This window comes from Aulonocara sp. 'chitande type north' Nkhata Bay, linkage group LG20 (assembly GCF_057382095.1).
Source record: "Aulonocara sp. 'chitande type north' Nkhata Bay isolate Kocher_YH1m ecotype deep benthic linkage group LG20, A_spYH_male_GT1.1, whole genome shotgun sequence".
NCBI lineage: Eukaryota > Metazoa > Chordata > Actinopteri > Cichliformes > Cichlidae > Aulonocara > Aulonocara sp. 'chitande type north' Nkhata Bay.
In genome coordinates this window covers 35,033,160-35,058,369 of record NC_141363.1, presented here as the reverse complement: position 1 = coordinate 35,058,369, position 25,210 = coordinate 35,033,160, and the positions used below count along the sequence as shown (strand labels likewise).

General features: G+C 39.1%; 1 protein-coding gene across 2 annotated transcripts; it reads left to right on the top strand.

Moving 5' to 3' along the window:
* Nucleotides 1-960: 960 nt before the first annotated feature.
* On the top strand, nucleotides 961-20,716 carry LOC147306113 (chemokine-like protein TAFA-1). Of its 2 annotated transcripts, none has more exons than XM_086277039.1 (6): nucleotides 961-1,530; nucleotides 2,594-2,735; nucleotides 18,077-18,217; nucleotides 19,346-19,470; nucleotides 19,661-19,747; nucleotides 19,903-20,716. In XM_086277039.1, exons 1-5 carry the CDS (start codon nucleotides 1,474-1,476, stop codon nucleotides 19,691-19,693), a joined length of 498 nt encoding a protein of 165 aa, XP_086133165.1. In that variant the 5' UTR covers nucleotides 961-1,473; the 3' UTR covers nucleotides 19,694-19,747; nucleotides 19,903-20,716. The 2 variants fall into 2 exon arrangements, with proteins under 2 accessions (XP_086133165.1, XP_086133166.1); XM_086277040.1 differs by having other exon boundaries at nucleotides 964-1,530; nucleotides 2,575-2,735.
* Nucleotides 20,717-25,210: the final 4,494 nt, after the last annotated feature.

Below are 25,210 nucleotides of genomic sequence, written 5' to 3'. Positions count from 1 at the left end.
GTTAAAAAATAGTGTCATCATGCAAAAACCTCTATAAACTATTAATGACTTCCTCATCTCTGGAAACTATTGTTCTGCTCTGAACAACTCAGCAATTTATGCTGCCTGGCTTTCTCCTATATGTCCCAAACCCCCACACAGTTGACTCTGCCAAAGCCACAGACATTAATGCTGTGTTGTAACGTGCATACATCTCCAGCAGTTTCTTGCAGTTTCTCTCACTGTGGGTATTCTTCGCTCCTTCCTGAACTGGGAATGCACCCTGTCTTCCTGAGCAAGCATCAAAATAAAATGTGATGTCTCCATGCCGTAGAGATGGCAGTGTGAGCTGCAGGCCTTGGGCATGTTCTGCATGCCAGTGATAAAAAAAAAACAAAAAACATCTAGACACAATTCAAAAGTAGAGATCACCATATAATGAAGGTGGTGGAAAACAGGGAGGATCTAGCTGTTTTCCACTCATCCAGATGGGAACTGACTTACTTCATATTACAGCTCTCACCCCCCTATGATCATCATTATATCTCCATAATGGTGTACTGAAGAACTCCCTCCAACAGTAGGTGAAGATTGCCTTCAGATGAATGGACATTTTTATTTCTCAAAACAACCCAATTTCAATTTTCTTTTCTTCTGAGCATGTGGAAACATGTTCTTCATCTTCTTTTATACACCTCCCCACAACAAAATAAAGGTATGCTGAGGACTGCTTTTATTTTCTCCCGAATCTTTTGTTACTTGGTAACATAACATCCTGACTTTCTGGTCAGGATTTTTAGATTAATTTTGAATCACCTAGAAACACTGAGCGTGTCTTTAAAACCCTAATGTAGACAGATTTGAGGCACTCAATTAAAGATGAAAAGAATAAAAGAATAAAATGAACTGTTGCCTCGGATGAAAAATAAATGCATTCTAAATGTAAATAATTGCTAATCCCGTGGTCACAGCTACATGAGTGATACCAGTTTCCCTTATTTGCATTTGTTAGAAGCATCTGTTTAGATGGAATCCCACTATGCCATCTAATCCAGAGGCAGTCTGGCTTTAAGACATGTGATACACTCTTTACACTCAGCCAAGCTGTACGTGAACATTTGTCTCCCAGTGTTCGCTGAGGAGGGACTCAGCGAGCGCTGCTGTTCAGAGGCTGCCTCTCACTGGAAGGATGCAGACGGGGAAAGAAGAGATTCCACTACAGTTAATCAAGGAGCACTCTGCACGTGCCTATAAATGCGAAGGGGCAAATGAATTCAGTGTCACTGGGAGCAGCTCTTTAAGGGGAAGCAGTGATAATTCAAAGGTGGAATTGAAACAGCTGTAAATCTATTTCCTGACTCTGGCTTGACGGTCATTCGTGAAACACCGGACTGTTGCTATCAAAGTGTGGAGCAGGGAGACAGAGTCAGCGGAGTTCCCTGCTTGAGCCAAATCCACAGTTATTGGATGGGATCAACATGAGCAGAATTATGGATGGATTTATGCCATTCTGTTGAGATATTTATACACTCATTTTTTTGGGTTGCTCAGGTAAGGTAATCTTTTGTTCTTCTCTGAGTGAAACCTAATTTCTGTCGTTGTTAAGATGTTCAGGTTTTGTATCAGTCTTTGAAGAAAAAGAATGGAAACTGTGAAATATGCATTCATAAAGAATAACTGGACTCTCTGATACAGCGTTGAGAAAATCTAAATACATTTGATCTTATTTTATGATACTGATTTTGCTTAAAATTGCACTGTCTGTTTAGCTAATGATCTATTTTATTCCAGTTTAACATTTACAAAACCAATATCAATAAATAAAAAGACAGAAAAGACAACCCAGGACTACCAATGAGATTTTTTCTTACTTATGATTTGATAAAAGTTTTTTTTAGGGCTTGTCATTGAAATATATAAATTAGATTAAAATGTAAAACCTAATAAATAAATCCTGATATGAATGAATTTCAGGGAAGGAATGTTTTTAGAAAAATATTTTTTCCTTTTCCATTTTGATATGACCAGATGCATTCCTCGCCGTGAATTCTATATTTTCCTTTTTTTTTCTTATCTAAACAGCGTGGTGAGACGTTACAAGCCTTTTGATTCCTATTACCACCACGTCACTGTCATATTACTGTGACAGATACAGAAAAGCCACGGCAGCCAGCTGCTTGCAAAATCTTATCTTTCTTTAAGTTTGATTTTGGTTTTGAGGCAGGAGCATAGCTCAGGAGTTGAAGGGAGTCAGCCTGTCAGGGGAAATCTCTGCTGCATGGGAAAAAGTCCCCAGGGATCACTCCACATTTGCAGTGTTGTGGCTCAGGGACAAGACAGGGCAAAGTAGGAAGATGAAATGGTGAAGAACTCATACTTATATAATCATGCTAATGATAAATTCTGATGACTAAAAATCTCCACTGAGGGGCGTTGAGGTCAAATTACCGACAAAAGTGCTTAAAAGAAAATTGAAATGTATTCATTTTTGCTCAAGACTCCAGAAGTGTGCATGCACAGGGGATGGGGCAGAAGTGGAGGTGAGGGAGAGTGAGGTCAGAGGTTGAGACATAATGCATTATGGGTTGATTCCAGCTCTACTGGTCCTCAGCAGATGTGTCCTGTCATGTCCTGGCTGCTCTGCCTGTGCCTCTGGGTCAGTGTGACTGCCATCCAGCTGTGTCAGGCCACTTTCTACGACACCATCCAACAGCATCCTGGGACAAGGCCTGGGCGGACCACAATTCATATGATTGGTGAGTCTTTTTGTACTTTCTTTCTTATTTGACATGACACATACAGCATAGAAATGGCTGCAAAAAATACATTCTGAATCATCTCCATTTATTTCCATTGCCTCTTGAGTACTGCTACTGTATGCTGGGTTTGGCTGCTTAAGTGTTTAATTAGATTCCTAAGAGAAAATATTAGCCCACTTTATTTCAGTCTTTATTTCATTAATATATTAGTGATTAACAAATTATTTAGCAGGCAGGGGCTGACTTTCATTAAGATTTGCACCACATAGCTTGAGAACTTCTACTGAAGATCACACAGATAAACAATGAATGCCTTTGCTTTTTCCTTCTTCAGCTATTACGGTTGATATTCATGCTACACTGCTCCCCCTCAATTTGATCTGTGCGATTGTGTTGACTGTGAAATTGCACTGAATGGAATATGAGTGAAGCATTGCGGTCGGACTTTTGTTTTCATCAGGCGGACGTGAGCCCTGGTTATGGTAAATAATTATGATCTCTGAATTCAACAGAGAAGAGGAAGCTCAATGCTGTCAGAACTTCAAAGGGAGAAGTAGCTGCATGAATGTGCAGGTCCTGAGTGTCTGTTATTTCCTCTATGCGCTGGTGCACCTCAAGCATATCAGCAAGAAGTCTTTTTAACAGTCTCAATATTGTGAGTCAGAAGACTTCCCGTTCCAACACCTCCATTTCATCACTCAGGTGTGTGCATGTGAATTGGAGACGTAGAAAAATATATAAAAGAAGAGGGGAAAAACACAGGCAAATGGGATATCTTCTCATAGGTGGTCTCATATCAACAAAAGGAAATTGAATTAATATTTCAACTGTGCGTTCGGGTCCTTTTTTGGAGAAAAGAAACAATTTGAATCCTTCAGGTCCCCGTCTTACTAACAGGGAAAATGTCCTGTCATTCCATTTTTCCATAGACCTCACTTCCGCACAAATGAGATGCCAGTTTTATGAGAGGAGGATGGGATGCCTGTCTGGATTGATTCTGACACTCGAACATTTGTTCTGTGCTGTGTTGTGTGCCTGTTGGATTGGTGGAAGGATTGGGGTTGACGGGTCATGAATTGGTGGCAAGAAGGCCATTGGCTACAGACCACTGGGCCAATCATTAAAGGCAGCAAAATGCCACGAGTTCACGGTGACTGGTATTACCAGAGGAAATCAAGATTACAGAGGGCGAGAGATCAGTTGTGTCCTTGCCAATAGGAATTTAGATCTACCCGGACGTATATCAAATCATTCATGTGTAGTGGTTTTGGAATCAGCTAATTGTGACCTGCTCTTTATATCTCTTAAACATATTGAAACTGTTGATGAATTATCGGCTGCTGTGTGAACAGGCATCTGAGAGATTTATTATCAGCACTGTGTCTCACACTCCAGATGTGTTTTCAATAATAATTTCTTTTTGACATTGTGGAAGCACCTGTCCTGTTCATCCACTGACATATTGGCAGCCTTATTGCAAAGAATGTGTGTCCAGAAGTCCATTAGCTAGATGACCCTTGACTAGGTGCCTGTGTGTGCTCAGTGAATCGAACAAGGTGGCCTGCTTTCCACCCTACAGCTCTACTTACAGATTGCTGCCTGCCACTCTCTCAGATATGCTTAGGGCTATTCTCCGCCTTCCTGGTACAGGCAGGGTTGCTCTCTGCGGTATGATTCATGAGGTGCTGTATTTATTTGGTGCAAAGAGCGTGAACAGTGCACAAAAGAGAACAGATTGTGTTTGTCTTGCATCCGTAAAGGCCTGGTCAGAGATGTTGCTTTTTATTTGGGGTTGTGTATTTCTTGACCCTGAACATATCCAGAGGAAACGAGAGGAATCGCAGATGGACAATTTTTTTTTCTGTCTAAAACTCTGACCTGGTAAACAAACAACCAAACAAAAAAATAACCCCCATAACTTGGCAATGATTTTAAAATGTAAGCTAAGATACTAAAAATACATTTAAAAAATCCTGTGCAGGTATGGCTATTTACACTTTTGCACCTCAGATGTTGTGTGATATTTGTTAAAGATCAAAATACATGCTTCAGTTCAGAGGGAACAAAGGTGTGTTGAATTTTTTGAGCAGCAGTCTACATTCAGGGGAAGAAATAGTGCCATTGGTGATGCAGTGCATCATGTGGAGGTGTTAGCAAAAACTACAACAAACAGTAGATAGTGGCTGCCTGAGGTGGCCTTGCTCTCTCGTGAACTTACTCCCACCAACATTTGGCTCGGCAGGGTCAAACTGTTCATAACTGAAAGGTCACTGAATCTCAACGCCGTGCAGATAATCTCTTATCTTGTGGTTACTGTAAAACATTTGGCTGTGAGTGAACATGCATACAAAGAGAAGATATGCAAAGCAGCAGAACTGGGGATACAAGCAGAAGGAGCTCACTTGCATGTTAAAATCTGCTCATATTTAAGTCACGCATGCTACATGTTGCACTCTTGCAAAGTTACCCTTCTTCCTCTTTAAGATGGCTCCTTCAAACATCGATGAAATTTCAGTGTTAAGCAGCTTAAATATCTTCTCTTCTAATATATGGAGTGAAAATATAGTTTCTCCTTTTTTTCCTAGAGTGAAAATACCACATAAATCCCTCATGTCTCCCATTCTGCAGCTTTAGTGGGGACTAGAGGATCAGGACTTTTTTCTGTGTGCCTCAACAAAAGAAACCACTCGCTGGCAAAGCTCACAATGAAACAAACATGTCACAAACAAAGGTTGTATCCACTATGCACTGTTTTAGACACTGACAATTTAATAGCCTTATATAAGGCATCCTGGAGGCACATTATTTTGACATACATCTTCCTCCTCCCCTCCCCTAGACCTCCTCTCAACCATGCTCTCACTAGTGTCATCGCTGCTCTGCTGCAGTGCCAATGGGAAGTGGCGTGCAGCCTCAGCCCGAGGCTTCGCCACATCTGGAACTCGGCAAACTCACTTTGTCCTGATGCTGTTACACATGTTACTGTTATACTGAAAGACCATCGGCCACTCTGTGAAACACCAGAAACTTCTTCTACCGCCTGCTAAAAAGATTTCCCGCTTTAATGGCTCTGCTGAAAGCTGAGGCAAAGCTTGTTCAGCCATCATATTTTAGAAAGTATTCATGTAATTTCCTTGGTTAGCCCTGAAAGAAAAATATATTCTTAAGTAAATGAATCTGAGGACAATCAGTGGCCTAATTATTACTGTATGCTCACAGCTACAAATAGGTTTTACATATTCTAGTATTTCCCATTTATCTTTTAGCCTATGAATTATTCATAAGAGAGTACTCCTCTAAGCTTGTGGATATTTGTTTAAACAGCATGTTTAATTGAAGTCTTTCTGCCAATTCTGTGCCGGGCTATGGTTTGTGGTCACAACGCTTATATGCAAAATGAATTTCTGTGGCCCACAGCTTAATTAATTTGCCAGGCTTCTCTCTCTCTCTCTTTCTCTCTCATGACTTCACCGGCTATTTCTTATCGAAGCCAAATTTTCCCAAGTATTAATAACACAGGTGTTAATGGCTCACAAAGTTTATCCTCCTGATAAAGGCTGCAGTGTTAAATTTTCTCTTCCGGGCCTTTAGAGAACTGTAACAAATTAAAGTAGAAATTAAACGAACTTTTCAGAACATGATACTAATGAATAATGACCTTATTTTAAAAACGTCTTTCAGTTTCTTTACAAAAACATTCTACATTTTAAGAACTTATTGATGTATTTTAACACTGTGCATTATATGCCATGTTTATGTACATAACCTATTACAAATAGGCCACTGTAACAGCCTAATAGCACTCATTCATGAGTCAGAACAGTAATTGCAAATCTGTCACATCTTGAGGTCATTACATTGCTGGCAGCAGCCTGCTATTTTGCCGTGAACCTCATTATCTGAGAGGTAGCACTGTCAAAGTCATATCTCATTGATCATCAGACACAAATAAATATAATCCTCATCATCTGCGGTTACCTCAATGTCTTGCTTTTTTAGATCTGCTGCCATTAAAAACCTCCATCCCAACGTAAAAGTCTTTCATTCCCATCATTCCCTACTACATGTGACAGAAAAGTGACCTAAGTAAACTTATTCATCCTTATGTCTGCCTTAATTCATAATATCAGTGACCCAGAACGAGCCAAAACAAGAAAACACACTCTTGCATACCTCAAGACCCTCAAGGCACTCTAAAGTCTATTGGAGCATATACTGCATGTTTTAAGCAAAGTGGACATTATGTAAATATCCTTGAAGCCAAAGTATACCCTTGGAAATTTGATTTAAACATTTGAAGGCCATAGACTCCCTGATTCTAAGATTGATCACGGTGGGTTAAAATGGGAAAACAGCTGAGAATGAAAAGATGTATGATAAATGTGGTTTATGCTTTCTTTTTCCTTAAAAAAAAGCATGTCTGTAGACGTAAATTGTGACTTGGAATACAAAATCCATCTGTAGTTTGTCTCTGTTTACCTACAAAGATGCAGTTAATCAGAGAAGTCCGATGAAACACAGCGTCCAGTCATATCAACAGATTCTCAATAAAGAGGTGCTTCGGTCTCATTTAGGCTGTCACTAAAGATGACTGTGTGTACCCTCGCTCAAGGAAGCCCCTTTACTGTGTTATGGTCACACCTCCAAACTGACAACAGGCAGCTGCGAATTTTTGATGTGTTTAAAAAAGTAACATAAAATACAACTATTAGAAATGCATCGTCTATAATATAGTCTATACACTTTATAGCATTCTTCTGTCCTTCAGAGTGCACCCCACTTTGGGAACCACTGCTCTAAAGTCTGTGTTTAGTGATGTAAAACAGAGTTCACCTAACAATTCAGTTCAATCCATCACTAAGAAACAAAATGCCAAATGCTTATGGCTTAAACTCCTACTTGAAAGCTTGCATGTAAATAGTTTTTGCACTAAGCCAAAGAAGCTCCTGAGGAACAAACAGAATGCATTGTTACTCCTAAAATTAGTACATTTATGTTAGAACTTTGCGTATACGAGCTGTGGCCCGTGGCCAATTGCTTCTGTAAGACATTAGCTCTGCTAAGAAGGCCTACTGTTTAATAACTGCTTAGAATAGCAGAACACGTTTTGCCTCCGAATGACATTATTATTGGATTGTTTCAAACAAATTTGTCTCTGCTGGGTATAAGAAGCAGTGCATCCTCTTGGGGTCATCAGCTAGATTGTTAGACCCTGGATTTGTTTGTAGTTAGCAGCAGTTTTCTAAATATGTTGCTATGACAGCTGACATAGCTCAAGGATAGTTGACTCTGAAACCCCGAATCCTGATAAAAGTGCTCAGTTTGCTTTAATCCAGAAATAGTCCAAAACAAAACTCGGCTTCTACAGACATCGTCCTTTGTGTTGTGTGAAAACAGCAAACCGAATGAGTGTTTTTGCTAATAATAAACACGGTTCGGGAAAGTTATGGAGCAAGTTTATCTGTGTCTGAAAATAAATTAGTTGCTTCTTAAATGAGTTTATGCAAACAATTAAAGTTTCACATCAATTAATGGATGATGATGATGTTGGGAGTAATTAGTATCAAAGTTTTATTACACTAAATTGTACATCTGCTTTAGACCACAGCATGATTTTACAAATGTTGGAATAGAGTTGTTTCGTGGTGCTGGGTGACTTACAAAGATAAAGAAATGCATTTATTAGAGGGAATAATAAACTTCACATGAATAATATTTAAATTGCTTGGAAACAAAAATAACTAGCTTTAGATATTTTTCTCTTTTTTTCAGCTTTAGATATTTAAATAAGAAACTAAAAGAATAACTATCTGCTATCTCTAACCCTGGATACCCCAGAGTCACAGAATAGATAAGAGCTAGTGGCACCCTGGACACAAACATGCCCCCAGAACTCCCAAGGGCAAGACGCCCAAACTGAAAAAATAACATTACTGCATTTCATTTTGTATTCTATTTATATCTTGGTTTTTACTTTGTGCCTCTTCTTGTGTATGTTGGTTGTTGTTTTGCTCATTTTTGTGCTTCCTGTTAGTTGTTTAGCTTCTCTTTGTTTTCTTTTTCATATCTTGGTTTTGAATTTGCGGCTATGAACCTGTATTCTCTGGAACCATTATTTTAATAAGATGATAAGAGGAAAGCGAGTACCACTTTGCAGCCACATAGATGGGCTCTGTGTTGTTTTTAGCCAAAAATGTCGCCCCCTTTTAGAGGCCCGTAAGCCCATTGAGTTACAGGATAATAGACTACAGTAAATGTTTTGCCAGGCACCGTGACAGCACTTCAAATTCCTCATTATTAATGACATGAAAAAATCAATTCAGCCTTTTTATCCTTTGTTCCTATGTCAGTGAATCAAAACAAGCCTTCACATTGGAAAGGATCCCACCATCACGGCACTTCACTGTAATTGCTGATGTCAGTGGTTGCACAAGTGTTCATGTGTGAGCACTCGTTCACTTTAATTCAACATTTTCCCCAGGAATCAAAAACTACCAGTGAATTAGTGATAGCTCTCGCCCCCAGAGTTTGTAAACATTATATCAGCAAGTTCAGACCTTCGTGTCTCTTGTGTGCTGAGGATTGCTTGGGCGAATGCACTCTCTGCCAATGTAAAATTCTACCCTGGTGACTAGTTTTCCAGCTTAGCCACATTGTGGGTGTGTAGATGTAGACCTTGTCACAAAGCCTGGTTTTTTTTTTTCTCTTTGCAAAGGATTTTGAGGTGTGGCAGACCTCATGCTCGTCTTGCTCCTTAGATGATTTTGTCACTTCACTGTTGGCCAGCTGCTGTGGAATTTGGATGCTGGGGATTTTATGATCAAGTTGAAAAAAGTAATCTCGCTAAAACTGAGACTGCAGATTCAGAGTCTCTTTTAACTAACACCCCTGTGGTACCCAAACAGCATCGTGGTGAAGAAATATTACTTCTATTAATTCATGCTCTGTATTTGTAGTGTTAAAAATGGGACCTCATTTCCACATTTTTGATTTTTTCAATGAAGGAAATACTTCTTGCAGACTGGGAATTATGCTTGAGAGATCATTTCACATGGCATTGCCTTTGTGGTAGCCTATTTTAAATGCTTGGCAGGAATATGAAATTCATTATCATTACTTAGACCTCATTAAACTGAAAAGAAGCATCTCAACTTGCTAATTGGTTCCAAGGGGGAGGGTAGTATTAGGAATAAGCAAAGTAATTAATATTGGGTTTATCAGGCTCTCATGCAGATTTTATTTTTTTTTTCTGCTCCTAATATCTCCTTGGTGTGCTATAAGTCTTCTGGCATATTTACACCACAGATCCAATTACCTTTCCTGCAGAGACTGGATAATGCATGTGTGAAAATGGGGGACGAAAGTGGGGATATTATGTTTTTGTCAAATATAAAGAACATGACGGAGAGACTAAATGAGACATTTCAAGTCATGCATCACCAGAAGAAATTAAATTACAATAAAAAGACAGTGCTTTTTAAGGGTCTACATTAAAATCTGGTCCAGTATCGAGCAAATTAACAAGAACTTTATGAGGCAGTCAGTGAAGTGAATACATCTACAATGTCTAATTTAAAGCATGTTATGCATGCATTTAAAATGTTTCAATATACAAAACAAATGTCCTATATCATCCTTAATGGCAGGAAGATGTGTTTAAAATGTTGATCCTTTGGCACGGGCGGCCAGCAAAGATAATATCTGCCATATTTCTCCCCTTATCGGCACTCCTACATAATAATCGCCACTGTCTCTTGAGAGAACAGTCAGGAAAGGTCATTTAATCTTTGCATTACGCATGTTACACAGTTTACATGCTGCTACCACATCGGCACCCAGGGTGGATTGTCTGGTTGGCAGTGAGAGGGCCAGCCAGCAGTCACATCAGAGGCGAACAGCCATTCTCTAAAGGCTCTCTGCTTTGGCTCTATCTCTCCTTGCTTTTCTTCTTGCTGAATGCAACTCTTTCATCTGAGCAAGCGATCTAAAAATATGAAATACCAGTTCTGGACATTTGCGAGTTAGAGGAAAAAAAAAAGCTAGATAGAAGGACAGGAACAGCTTGACATTTAAAAATGAATGACATCACACTGACAGAAGACAAATTTTTACAATGCATTCTTTGCTGTGCGCTCCTTTTCCGAGAACTCTGCAGTAATCGTGTGCAACAACAGCATAGCCTGTTTTATGTGTGTTTAATGGACATGAAAGCTGCTGTGTGATTGCTGTACTTTGCTGTCATGCTCAACATGCCACACCATAAAAAACACATAACCACTGGCCTTTTTCATGTGTGGGACCAACTCACTGAAGAGTCAAAATAGCACGGAATATCCTTGATCAGGACCACGGTGTCGCCAGTGTCCCGGTCCCGTCTTGTATGTGACAACACGAGACGACAGACTTTGAGGCTCAGATGCAAATGAGAAACCCATTCTCCACTACTCACTGCTTCTTTTGTTACATGCAGTTTTCATGCATCTTAAAACAAAAGCACGCTCTGCACTGTGAGTAGTCATTTGGCATTTCAATAAAGTATCACCCATGTCTGGCCCACTGCACAAGACCAATCTAACGGCCTTCTTGCGTGACATGCTGTCAAAACCACCGGGCATATTTCATGAATATCTGTACTTTTATTTGTCATGGACAGTGCCTTTTCAGAGTAGAAAATGGCAGTGTTGATACCCCCTTTCTATCAAGCACATGCGCACACGTTTGTAAACTTACAACATGCAAGTGTTTTAAAGAAGAAAAAAAAGATCAATATGCATTGATAGCAATTAATACCTAAAGCTGTTGACAAATTCTGTTAATTCTTTAAACATTTGCAATTCTCAAATTTACTCGAGCGTTGTTTGAAATCTCATTTACACTGCAACAACTCCTCTGCATTTTCTCCAGACTCAAAACAAATTTGTCTCGGAGTGTATCGAGCAATATGTCACTCACTTTCACCCCAGCATTTATGTCTAGAATAACAACAGTACTGCAGGGATTTCAGATGTTTTTGCAGAAGGCAGGGAAAAAAATAGACACTCAATTTGACACCATGCAGTCACATGTTTTGTGCCTCTCACTGTCTTCCATCTGCATTAATTTGACATTCTCTAATCTGGCGCTCCCATTTCCTGTCAGCAACAGAACTGCTGTACCCTGCTGGCTTGGATGTCTACAGAGAGCATGCACAGAGAAAGTGAAGCCTATTAAGGGTCACCTTGGATGCATTTCCCATTAATAGGTGACAGGCATGGTGCTCTAAAACGTGGACTTCTGTGGTTGGGAAATCAGGGCCCGCTGTCTCTGATAAATGACTTTTGAGCTACAAAATAATTAACCACAGGAACTACGGACTTTCCAGGGACTTCCATGTGACATGGACTCAGCTCTGAGCTTGTTTGGAGTTATTCAGATGTCACACAGTTATCAAGATATATTGTCACATGGCACTTGTGCACTGTGCAAGCATACACATTCAGAACAGGGTGTACACAGAGTGCCACCGGCTGCCAGTCAATGGAACCCAAAGCCCAGGAGAGAAACTGGTTATCTGCTAAATTGAGTCCCTTAGGCTTTCCATTTGGTTTGTATATGGAGTGTAACAGTGACTACTTTCAGTGCTTTCCTTTCGGTTATATTCACTGTTCATTAAATCGTGGTGTTCAGACTCCCTATATGAATTACACGTATAACATTTTTCATGTATACACAGTTCTGAATGCCTGAAACAGATGGCAGAGGAGTGTTGTCATTCAGAGGGTATACTTGCTATCAGTGTCTCCAGAGACAACCCCACAGTCTGGGCTCATTACAGTAGACAGCGAGCCATTGCATACTTATTGCGTAGTGACATTTCTATTGAGATAAACTGACCATTTTCCTCTGCGCAATAGCTGTTTCATCACGTCTGAAGAACCATTTACTGGTCCCACATGAACCCTGCTCACATTCATTAGGCAGGCAGGACCGCAGATCCACAGAAATTCAGAATTGGTGCTACGCGTTCATGTCACGCATGATTTGACAGCATTTGCCTTCAACCAGGCTTGCTGTCCATAACTCATCGAATTTCGATGCAGTGTTGTTGGCTTCCAGCGTGACTCATTGTGCCGGAGAGCATTGACTGAACGACACTTGCTGTCCATTGAGCAGATGAGACGCTGCGGATCCCAGGTGTTGTCATTTGTGTAGATAATAGCATTACATTTAAGTGTTTTGACACTTTTCCATGTGGTAAACTTGTTCTGCACAGAACCCTCTGTGAGGAGTTGTTTAGAGTGCTAGAGAAATGTTTTGTTTTCTGCTTTTTGTGTTTCACAAAATCAGTATTAAATTAATTTTACATTAGCTATCAACACGCTGTTACATCTTGATTTGCAGACATATCAAGCTTTAGGTGCTTCGAAAATCATGGAGTTCAGATGAATCCAGAACGAATCGTCCTCAACCTTTTCTGCTTTCTCCTTTTTTATGAGTTTTTGGTATCATTTTTCTGACGTTGAGAAGCTCTAAAGTTGGGTGAGACAGGAAAGTGTTGATAATGATTTACTTCTGCTGCATATGAGGATATTATAAGAACACATCAGATAGACCTATTGTATATTATTGCTGGCTATAGGGTATGCTATTCATTTTTGACCTTGGAAACCAGTATGTTGCTTTTGGGCGAAAAATACATAAATATTTCTTCCAACACTGCAGCTACAATTCAGTTATTTTTCTACAAGCATTTCTGTATAGTACTTAAGGTAATGATCTCACCATTAGATCCATTTGTAGCTCTCCTGGACCCTTTGATCAAATTTTATGGCTTGTAGATGTTAAACTAAATGTGAAAATGTATAAAGTCATAGGGAAGAAGCTCTAAAAGTGCTTTGAATATCAAGTAATAGACTGATAAAAGTGTAACACAAACACAACCAATAAAGCAGTAAGACAACAGAAGACAGGTCCTTTAGCTGCACTGAAGGCACAAAGTTGTACAGTATGACTAGTACTTTTAATATGAAATTTTAAAAAAAAAACAGCTGAGAAGAATTTAAAAGTTATTTCTGCTGATAAAACAGCTCTGATCTAATGTACTCTAAGGCTTAGCAGCGCTCTCATTTTTTAGGTATACAGCAGCTAATGAAAGATGTAAATTGATTTCTGGCAAATATAGGATCAAATTAGACTCTTAAAAGGATGAAAAAGTAAAATCTTAGCTTATGCTGCATAGATTTTGCTCTCTTGAGTAAATGTAGTTATTCTTAAATACAGTCCAGTATTAATGTAAACATTTATCTCATATGCTCGAAGAAAATTGGTGTGATTCCGTATGTTTTTTTTTTAATTTCAATGCTTAATTTGGTAAATACTTCAGTATCATTGATGTCCTGTTCATCGTTAATCATTTACATTGTATCTGTAACTGTAGAATTAGAAAATGTCAAACACAATCAAAAGCATGTTCATTGTTCCAAGGATTTATTTCTCATAACAGATCAACAAAGGTCAGCATATGCAATAAATCGCCATAAGAAACCAAACAACACCAGGAACAGACCTTCCCAGGCAACACTAGAGAAATCTTACCACAATATAGCAGAATTATTTTTTCCCCAGCTCTTCCAAGCCTGAAAATGAGTTGTGCCCTGTTGAGTGCAGGTTATACAGGTTTTCTGGCCCAGAGTAATGAAGAGGCAGGAGCAGGGAGCATGGCAGCAAAATCAGGGCAGCTCCAGTTGAGACCCTTTTTCTTTGTGACCTCTGACCTGATGAATGACAATTTCTGTGTGACCCTTGTTCCCTGTCAATCAAAATGTTTTTGTAGAGGCAATACAACCATGAGCACGCACACACACTGGCAGACACACACACTGTCAAAAGCCATTTGTCATTTGGAAGACTGATAATAGGAGAAATGGAAATACAGAAAACAATTATACCCTTGCATGACTCCAGCCCTTACCTGAAGAGAGCATTCATATCCAGCCATGTTATCCTTCGTTTCCTTCTGCAATATTTATCATGCAATGATGGGGTCTTGGAGCATGCAGCGTGTTGTACTTGCAGGCTGAAACCACGGGTGAAGTTGAAAAGCATTCATCAGTGTAAGCTTAGCTTTTGTTTAAAGGTACCCAGTACACCTGCCAGCTGGAAATACCACACTGATTTGCATTTTTATTCGATTTTAATGTATTCTTCGGAGGTGATGATTTCCAAAAATAGAGTATCCTTATTCTTTGCTGTGCTTGGTAGCAACAAGCAATGCAAGTTAATTCTGTTGAATAGTGTTTTTAATAGATCAAAGAAGAAATCTGGGGCTGTCTTATGCAATTAAGGAGATGCATTAAGAAGAACAAACCCCTGTGGGCTGTTGTTTTCAAATGATGCCCCACTGCTTCCACTGGTACATCACGATTAACGTTGTGCAGACATGCCCTTTTGTTGAGTGCATCAGGCAGCAGGCAATATTCGCTCAGACTGGCTACAGAATTTGGATATTTTTCAGTTAAACCAAAGGCTGTTTATGTTTTCTGAAATATACAACCTGGAGTTATGATAACCCAAAGAAGCTCCACAGACTTGGCAAGAAGCGAGAAAATGACAAACTTTTTTAATTCTATCCTTCCCATGGTCTGAAATTTGACTATTCATTTTGTCCCTTAATGGGAAGCTAGTTGTGTTTATTAATAAACACAACTAGCTTCTGCTACCGCAAGAGCAGATTCACAACCGGGGATTGTAAATATGCTGAATATCAACCCGGGAGAAATACTGAATCCTGAATCAATTTCAAATAAGTTTATACCAATCTGACTTTTTGAAGCTTTACACACTTAGAAAAGATAACGATGACTCTTAATGCAATGAGGTAAAAATTAGAGAATCACAGTGAGAAGTTCAGTGATCTACTTTTACCCAGTAGGTCACCTGGGTCCGTGTTGGTTAATCCCCCCGGAACTTAGATGATGACTCACAAGATTTATCTTATTCCTTTTTTTAAATTTAAGCTGCCTTATGAATGAATTTAGTTTCTACTTAAAAACTGAATTCCTACAATCACATTTTCTTCCTTTATTTAGAAGTGATCCAAAATTATCATGCGACCTCTTCATATTTTAGTTTCAGAGCTCAGTGTGAGCACCACGTCGCCCCGATTTGGCGTTTTAAGGTATTATAATGCAATTAAATATAGGAAAAGGAATTTTAAAGTTAGAGTGCAATAGTGATCAATAGATTGAGAATGTGCACACGTGCTGACAATAGGTAGTGCTTTGCTGTACTGTGAGTAGAGTGGTAACCATATTTATTACACAGATTTATTTTACTCTTAAAAAAGTACCAGGGCAGATATATTTCTTAGCATTTTGTTCCCTTTATGACTGCATGAGAGGAAGACAGGAAATATAGACAGGAAATGCCAGAAGAAAGAAGGGTTTATGGCTCCAACAACAGATGGTAGTCAAACTGTAGAATGAACCATGTCCTCATTGTTTGCCTTAATTAGTGAGAAAAGATATCCCTTCACCAGTTCAGTGTACCATTTGAGCCTAGAACAAGCAAATATTTGTTATTTTCTCTTGATAAACAAATGAAACAGTTGGTTGAGTGTTACTTAATTGTATGCTGTTTTTTTTAACAACAACTTAGTAAATATTCAATCACTGATTATATGCAATAGCAAAAGTTTCAAAGAAAGGTGAAAGAAAGGTCTTTGAATCATCTCACAACTAACACAGCCCCAATCTTTTTTGATTGCTTTATGGTTAGTTTCATTAGTTTCATTGCAGTGATTTGTCCGATGACCAAACAACATCGGGTTTTCTGCTAAGATGGTGTCCAAGGCTTCGAAGAAACTACTAGGAATCAAGAGGACCTCACTAACCAAAATATTCAAATGCAGTGAAGCAATATATGCAAATCTAGCCATGACACATTTCACAAACCCACAGCTCATTGTCAAACATTACTTCAAATCGCTTTGCTGGCAGTGTACCAGATACTTTCCCCCTCTCACTGCTCTTTCTCTCTGCAACCTCCTTGATCTTCTGTCATGTTGACGGGTGTAATTGTCAGATGGTCCTTTGCTGCACAGCTCTCATATGTTGGAGAGTCTGAGCGCAGTGGGTGGGAGAGGCCAGAGGCCGAGGTGGGTCATGTCCGTTTCGTCCAGTTCTAACATCCCTCAGGGCAAAGCCAGTAGTTTGGCGATAATTGCATGGTGGATGCAGTGTTCATATTCATGATAACCCTGAAGCAGGCCTCTCCTCCTGCTAATAGATGTCTTTTTTCTGCCCGCTCTCACACATCTCTTCATCGTCATTTCACATTCGCCAAGCTGCAGGGGCTTCGCTTGTTCAAAGACTGTAAAGCACAGGAATGATTATTCTGGTTTACGGCAAACTTCTGTGATGTTTTACTGTTATTTTGCTGCATAAAAACAAACAATTCATGAATATGGACATTGTAGATTAAACACAAGATACATCATTTTCAAGTACCTTAAGGGACATTTTTAAAGCATTCAAAATCATGAGCAGAAACATAAATATGACAGTTGTTGTTTATTAATAAACACACACACACACACACACACACACACACACACATATATAGATAGATAGATAGATAGATAGATAGATAGATAGATAGATAGATAGATAGATAGATAGATAGATAGATAGATAGATAGATAGATAGATAGATGAGCATTTTATATATCTAAACTAAAATCATAGTTATCTGAGAGATAAGAAGGGGTCCGACCCATACACCGCTCTTTTAATAAAGAGTCACATGGAAGCAAGCTTGGCCAATCCAAAGCATTTTATAAGCTTATCATATGTGGTTATATGTACTATCTAAAGCATAACTAAAGATGTAATAAATTCACTGTGAATCTGATATTATTAATATCGTGATATTTGGGGAAAAGCCATTCCATTCAGAAAGCTAAATAGCATCTTTAGAAAACCTGTTTTGTCAATAACTATGTTTAAAATGACCTTCATTAGGTTTAAAATGGGTCTGCTTTCACAGGAGAAACTGCTCCCCAAAATACTTCATGCTTGAAAACACAGCTGTTGATTAAAAACCTAATAATTGACTCTTTGATTAATCAAGCGACAATCATCAGTTAAATGTAGGTGAGCAGAAATATTTCCTTCCAAACAGCAAGATTAGTGTAAACTACTCAAGTAACCTCATAATTGTTAACACGGAGCTCAGCTAAATTAGTAACTTTCCAGCAGTGAAACCGCAAATGTCCACAAATGAGTTAAGTGTTTAGAATGCAAATGCAGCTCAACTTAATGGCTAAATGTAGCCCATTTTTTTTCTTTCTTTCTTATCAGAAGGGGGCACATGTGAGGTAATTGCTGCTCACAGATGCTGTAATAAGAATCGTATTGAGGAGCGGTCACAGACGGTCAAGTGTTCCTGTCTGCCAGGGAAGGTAGCTGGAACCACTAGAAACAGGCCTTCATGTGTCGACGGTGAGTATTTTTATAACCAAAGAAGAAGAAAAAATATCAGGTTAATCTACAATATCGGCTTTACTAATTCTGTCCTATGATTGCATGGTATTTATTCTGTGTGTGACTGCTTTGCAAGAATAGGATGCTTCCCCCTTGGAATTCTACCAAGCATGTTCTGTTTTACATACAAAATATGTTTTGTAAAGATACAGAGATTTGTGCAAATCTCTCAAAAGGCTGAAGTCACCCGTGCAATGCTTTGTCCCAAATAAGATTAACATTACCTGCGATAATGCCACATACAAATTGTGTTGCTGACAGACAGCAGAAGGTTTCTGCAGGGGTGAGCTTTACTCCGACACAAGACAGTCAAATACATCTGCCAAATGTAGCGCACCTCAGGGAAGAGTGCAGAAATAAAAAATAGAATAAGGCAAAGAGACACAGACAAAATAGGCGTTGATTAAATATGCACCTTGTGGATATTTCATGAAGGTTTTACACATGCTTTGACAAATGTCTCCTACACAAGCTCAATGCTTTGTAAGAAATGAATTTGGTGTCGGGATCTGACACAACTAAAACACATATTGGCTTTAGGAAACCTCTCACCTGCAGCTTTTATCTTAAACCCTTTTGCAAATATTACTGCAATATCTGAGCAGACTGAGGGATATTTGAGTGCTCTCCATGTCAGCTCTGACACATTCTTTTCCTCTGTCACACATTGCAAACCATTTACTGTCTACTTACCCTGTATTTAAGGCAATTTTCTCTTCTGATGGCAGGGATATGGTGTGCATTAAAGTCAAGTCCCAGTCACACCTACCAATCCCTACACTCAATGTAAAGCCTGAGTTCCAGCCTCTGTATTAATGTATAACTGCATCTAATAAAGAGGCCACATTTTAAAGGATATACAATGTAAAGCAATAGTTTTTCACCAAAACGGTTTGTCCAAAGCATATAGAGCTATCAAATACAGCCACATTACTTACCGATAGCTTTGACGTAACATATAGATAATTAGAATTAGACAACTTCACCTTAAATCTCCTAACCACCAAAGCTGTGCTTTCAGGCTTTTTCAGTTTGGGGCTTTTTACTTGCCTACTATGTTATTTCTCTTGTCTTTGTTGCCTGTAGCATCCATAGTAATTGGGAAGTGGTGGTGTGAGATGGAGCCTTGCCTGGAGGGGGAGGAATGTAAGACGCTCCCTGACAACTCAGGCTGGATGTGTTATGCGGGGAACAAGATCAAAACCACAAGGGTAAGATAACCTCTCTTGACCGCAGGATTCATGATATTATAGCAGAAATGTGGAAGAAAAGTGTAGCATTCAGTGACTCTGTCTGTGGCATCAGCAAAACATTGAACTTTGCAGGATTCATTTTCAGTGCAAATTGACTTGTTAACAACTGAGTCTAACCTCTTAATTCCTTCCTTATTTTTCTTGTCAGAACACTCAGCCATACACAACATCAACATATTAGCATTTTGCAGAAGGGATGCAAGTGAAGACCTCAGGTGCAGAGGATAATTTGCAGGTCAGCTTACTGGGAAACTGGATTACTAATTAATTTCTCCCAACTGTTCCAACTTCTGAACTGAGCAAAGAGCAAAACACAGACTTTGTGCTCTCTTCTGTGCTATTAACTCTTAGCATATAGCCCTCTAAATGTGTCTTTCTTTCTCATTTCAGCACTGTCGTAGGACCAATTAACGCAAGAGACAATGAACCTATTGTTGCTTGAAGAAATGCAGACACTTCTCAAATCAAAGTGTAAAAAGATGTAGAATACATAAAACACATTCTGCTCAAGGCTCCTGCTCAAAGCTGCCTGCAGGAAACTTCATCATAACCTTGTAATGAATACATTTTCCCCATTTTTTTTCCAACTCTGAGACAGAACGAGACTGTCTGTGCATTTGGATTAATATCTGGAGAGAATCTGACGTCCCTCCGTAGACATCAGTAAGACAGATGTGTACTACGAAGCACCAAACAGGAGAGGAATATATCAAAGGACATGGGATGAGCAAGTGCAGAAGCTGACAGCCCTCAGGATTTTCTTTACTCCTTTTAATATTAGAGGAAAAACATTGTACATAATTTGTTTGTCCTTCATTGTGTACATGAACTATTTATGGTGGTGGTGAACCTTCCCCCCTTCTAACCCACAAAAGAGCCAAAGTCTGATGAGTTCACGAATAATATGTTAGGATGAAACAAATGCATTATGAGGAAGATGTTTTACAAATACTGCTTGTGTGTCTTGATACATTTTGCCATTTGTTTGTGTGGTACGTGTATGCCTTTGATAACCTCTTAAATTGCTTTACCAATTAAATTTGGTGACATGTCAGCTACCCTAAAACCTGTTGATTCACCAAAACATGTGAAACCAGTTAAACCATTTCCAAAACTTGAAATGCCTTATTTGTGTTGGATGATTCAAATGGTAATACTGTACATATGAAGCCATCTATTGATATGTGCTGAAGTTTCATTAAAGTCAGTGTTCCTGTTACTCATGCGAGTGCATCTTTGCCACTCAGTAAAACATGAACACAAAGCCCCCCAAAAATAATATTTTAGATTCAGTGCACCTCACACTTCCTGAGGAAATGATCACTTCTGTACTGCTATGTGCATCGCAAATAAAAATCCACAAGTCGACTGAGAAATCGCAGGGGGGGGGGAAATGACACTTAGAACTCGCCTCCCCTTGTTTTCTCTGATATCAAAGCAATGTAGTTACAGCTGTGTGCACATTCTTTGGTCAGCTTTAAAAAGAAACTCCTAATAGCCCATTGAGCTCTAGCTGTAACCCACACACTGACTTATATAAAAGGATGGATGTAACCCACAGGTTGGAAAAGTGAAGCCAATAGGGCATTTGCTCTTATAGCCAGCAGGGGGCAGCTCCTCCAACTGCAAAAGAAAGAAACAAAAAGAAATCGTGCTTGTGTATAAGGCTAGAAGAAATGAGTCTGGGAGAAATTAACTGCATTTCCAATTTAATTTATGGCCTCAGTAACCGCTTAGCTGATGGGTTTATGGCCTCTATCACTAGTTTATGTCTTATTTAATATAGTGTGATGTAATTTCGTAAACTGCACACAAATGTAAAGTAAAGCAGGGTGTCGTTTAGGGAATGGAAAGACGTAAGCACACTTCAGTTTCTTCTCTTCTGAGTAGAAAAAAGTTAATTAGACAATAAGCATAATGCTTATCTCAAGTCTTTAAACTTTAAACTTCTGAGCGATAATCACAACACCTACATCCATCTTTTATATACAGTCTCTGAGCCTACAGCGTAACTAACTCTACAGCAACATTATACTTCTATATTCTCCAAAGTGCAATTCAAACACTAGTCCTGAGGTTCATTTGTTTCAACCTCGCTTGCGCATTTGTGGATTTAAAAATTCAGGTTTTGCTTTCTTTTAATAAGTTTCCAGATTGCTATGTTTTTAGATGTCAAATGATTTTAAGTTTTTTTGGTTACAACAACAGAAGTTTTTTAATTCTAATAAAATGTTTGTTAGATTGTGTTAGCATATGGACAGGCATTGACAAAGACACATCGGGAGTCATGGTGACCTTTCAGGGACACTGACATTCTTTTCAGTGTTTAGTTTTTTGGAGATGCTGCTTAGCAGAGGGTCTTACTTTTGAATAAAGACAGGTTAGTTTTCATTTCTTTTTAAAGTTAAGCAGCATGTCCTGTGTTGCTATTTGGGATTATCATGATCCCTATTTGCTTGGTAGGTCCTCCTCCCACAGCCCATGAATATTTTAGTTATTTAAGCTTTATGGATATCTAAAAGAATAAGCATATTTTCCAAAATCTAATATTATTTCTTTAATCACAATTGCTTTTTCTGAGAATGTGCTATTCAACCCTTCACAGAAGCCTCTTTCAGCTCAACACACAGGTCATTAATTGGAGTCACTCTTGCTCCCTGTACAGGCAAGACAATCGCGCATGAATAAATGGCAAACAAGCATTGCTCCCCTGTATTTACAACATTTTGATGCAGCACTCAGTGGGACACTGGCCATTGCTTTCACAGCCTCGCTCCCTCAGGAATTACTCCAGGAGGAACTCGTGGCTGCTGTCGCTGTGCAGTGTGTCATCCATCTTCAGGAAAAATTGTTTTTTCCTGGACCTTCCACTTGTTTCATTATTTTCTGCTTTCCACTGATATTCAGCTCTCTTGAAAAGCACAGCTTGTGCGCTCATTAGAATACTCTGGATCACTCATCTATTAGATAAAAATATTAATATATAGATGTTTTATTTGACTTTTAAGCTCAGGAAGGATTTCATCTGAACTTTAAATAAGATAAAACACACAATATCATTTCATGTAGCACTGAACAAAAATCACTCCCATGAGTTACATAAAATCCTTATCCCGTTTGAGGCCTTAGCCCCTTATAAATTACTTAAAATAATTCTTTATATTTTGCCCTTTAGACAGGGGAGGTCACAATATCAAAGGTATTTTTATAATATTTCACAGACATCTACTTTCTGTCTAGAAAAGATCAAGTTTGCCCAGGTACAAAACACTGAAAGGTAGCTGAATGCACCACAGTAGTGACCACTGCAATCTATGGAATATTAATTTATTTGGGATTTCTTTTACCCGGTGCCTGAAGGTATTTGTAAATATCCTTAAACAAAATACAGCTTCCAATGTTAACAGTAAAAATTTATTCTTTGACTTTCTAAGTAGTCAAATTTACAAACCAAAACTAAATTTAAAATGTTTTAAAAGACTTATGCAAGAATGCAGTATAAAATTAGGTTGAATACAAGCTAGCCAGGAAGGGAGACAACAGTTTGACTCTCAATGAAAAACATGGAGAGGTTGTTTGCATAGCAACTACACTCAGCTATAGTGGTTGCTACATGTTGTGATTTTGACAAGAATTTGCACTCATTGCCATAAAAAGCAGAGATTTGATTCAGTGAAGACCTTTATACAAAGAATGTGTTTTTTAAAGGGACAGCATTTTACTGTAAATCCAGGGGTGGCTGTATTAAGAGAGACATCTCTTTTTTTCCCCTGCTGTCCTTGCACATGTTAATTTTTGGCTCAGTCTGCACTGAGACTCATGCAGCATAATCACAGATGCCAAATTACAGCACAATGTCCATCATTTATTGTACTGAAATTACAACATGCAGCAGGGCCAGCAGTGATTGCTATACATGGCCCTCTGAATTCATGAACATATTATTTAGGTCTTTCTTTTATTTCCCCCAGGCTGCCAGACTTTTAACTAGCATTTGAAATAATGTTGCATGTCCAAAATGGGATTGCTAAACGGGCATAAAGTGTGGACGATGTCAGCAGCCTCCTTTTTTCTGTCTGTCTGTGGAGTGGCTCTCTGGGCTAAAGCTGTAGGCCCTGATGTCTCACATCATGCAGCAGAACAGTGAGAAATAAGACACAAGTGATGGTGATGTGCCCTGACTTCTTTTTATGACGCACCTGGGATTTAGAGCTCCCATGGGTTTGTTCTAAAGACACATTTCATTCAAAACACTCAGAGAGTCTAGTCATGTTCCACTGTCTGCACTGGGAAGTCACTTTTTCTGTTTTCATGAATATCAAGGTGCAACTTTGAACAACTGGGAATGATGATAGGCTTTTAAATTTGTAATAATTCCTATCAAGACAACCCCCACGCACCAATAATTATCTGATTGTGTGAAGATCAGTGCAGGGCTTGCCTGTTAATTAATACTAGAAAAACCAACTGCAGCTCTTGTTGCACTCAGTAAATATACGAGAAACTGCGGGGCATGGAGTGCATACTGTGGAAAAAAGCATTTAACAAAGTGAAAGTTATTAACTCGTTTTTGCAGTGGTTTTCTGTGGCATCGAGCAATCGCCAAGATTATCCAGTCTAATCACATCCTGTAACCGTGGAACTGTCTCCACTTCCCCCGCAGGACTCTAGGATTTCAAAGTCAAGGTAACGCGGACCAAACTGGATTCTAATTAAAGTTGACATCAGGTGCCTCATGCTCCTTCCCCCCTCCTCCTCAGGCTTTCATCTAAATGATTCATGCCGAGAATACCAGGCCTTTCAAGCCGTTAGGTCCTCACAAAGGAATAACAACTTGATCACACAAAGAAAACATAGACAGATTTACAATGACACTGGCACAGTGTCTGTTCCACTAGCTTATATCAAGTTATATCAAACCAATGCAGAGGCACTCGGCTGACATTTTACATTTTTGCAGGGATGACTTTTTTAAAGTATTCATGCTGGCAAACAAGAGGAAATTAAATCAGAGGCGTAAAAATGTTTTTCCAGCAGAATCACGTTGTGTTGTGGTGACACATACGACAGAATGCTCGGTTTCCAGGTGTGCTTATGTGAGTAGGGTGCAACCTGCTACATGACTGTCTGGAAATGAACGTGACAAGTGTTGGCCATATGTTGCACGCTGGAACACCATCATTATGGCAGAGGATCAGTTCTAGCAATTCAGTGTCACTCTGGGTAGAGCAGCAGCTAAATGGCTAAAAGAAACATAAAATTGAATCCTTCTCTAAAATTGCAGAAGATACAGGTAGGCTAAATAATTGCTCAATAGAGAGATGAATAGTTGGAGCCCCCACCCCCACCCCCACTCATACACCCTTATAAGTGGGAAGAGGATTTATCTTTGTGAGAGAAAACCTGCCTTGAATTAAAGATGAGCTTCCCTTGCCTTTTGTCAGGCTATTGTGAACACCACAGCATATAGTACACAATAACTACAGGTATGCAAAAATAGGTTTAGTATAATGGTTTAGCTTTGTGGGGAAGCTGAACAGACTTACCATGACTTGGAACTGCCTGCAGGCTGAGTAAGAGTGTTGTGTGCTCTTATTATTTATGTTGGATTTGGGCTGGTGGTTTAGTTTCTAATGTCTGAGCCTTGAAAATGAAAACTGTTGTGCCTTTGGGAGATATTGGAAAGACTTCTCATGTT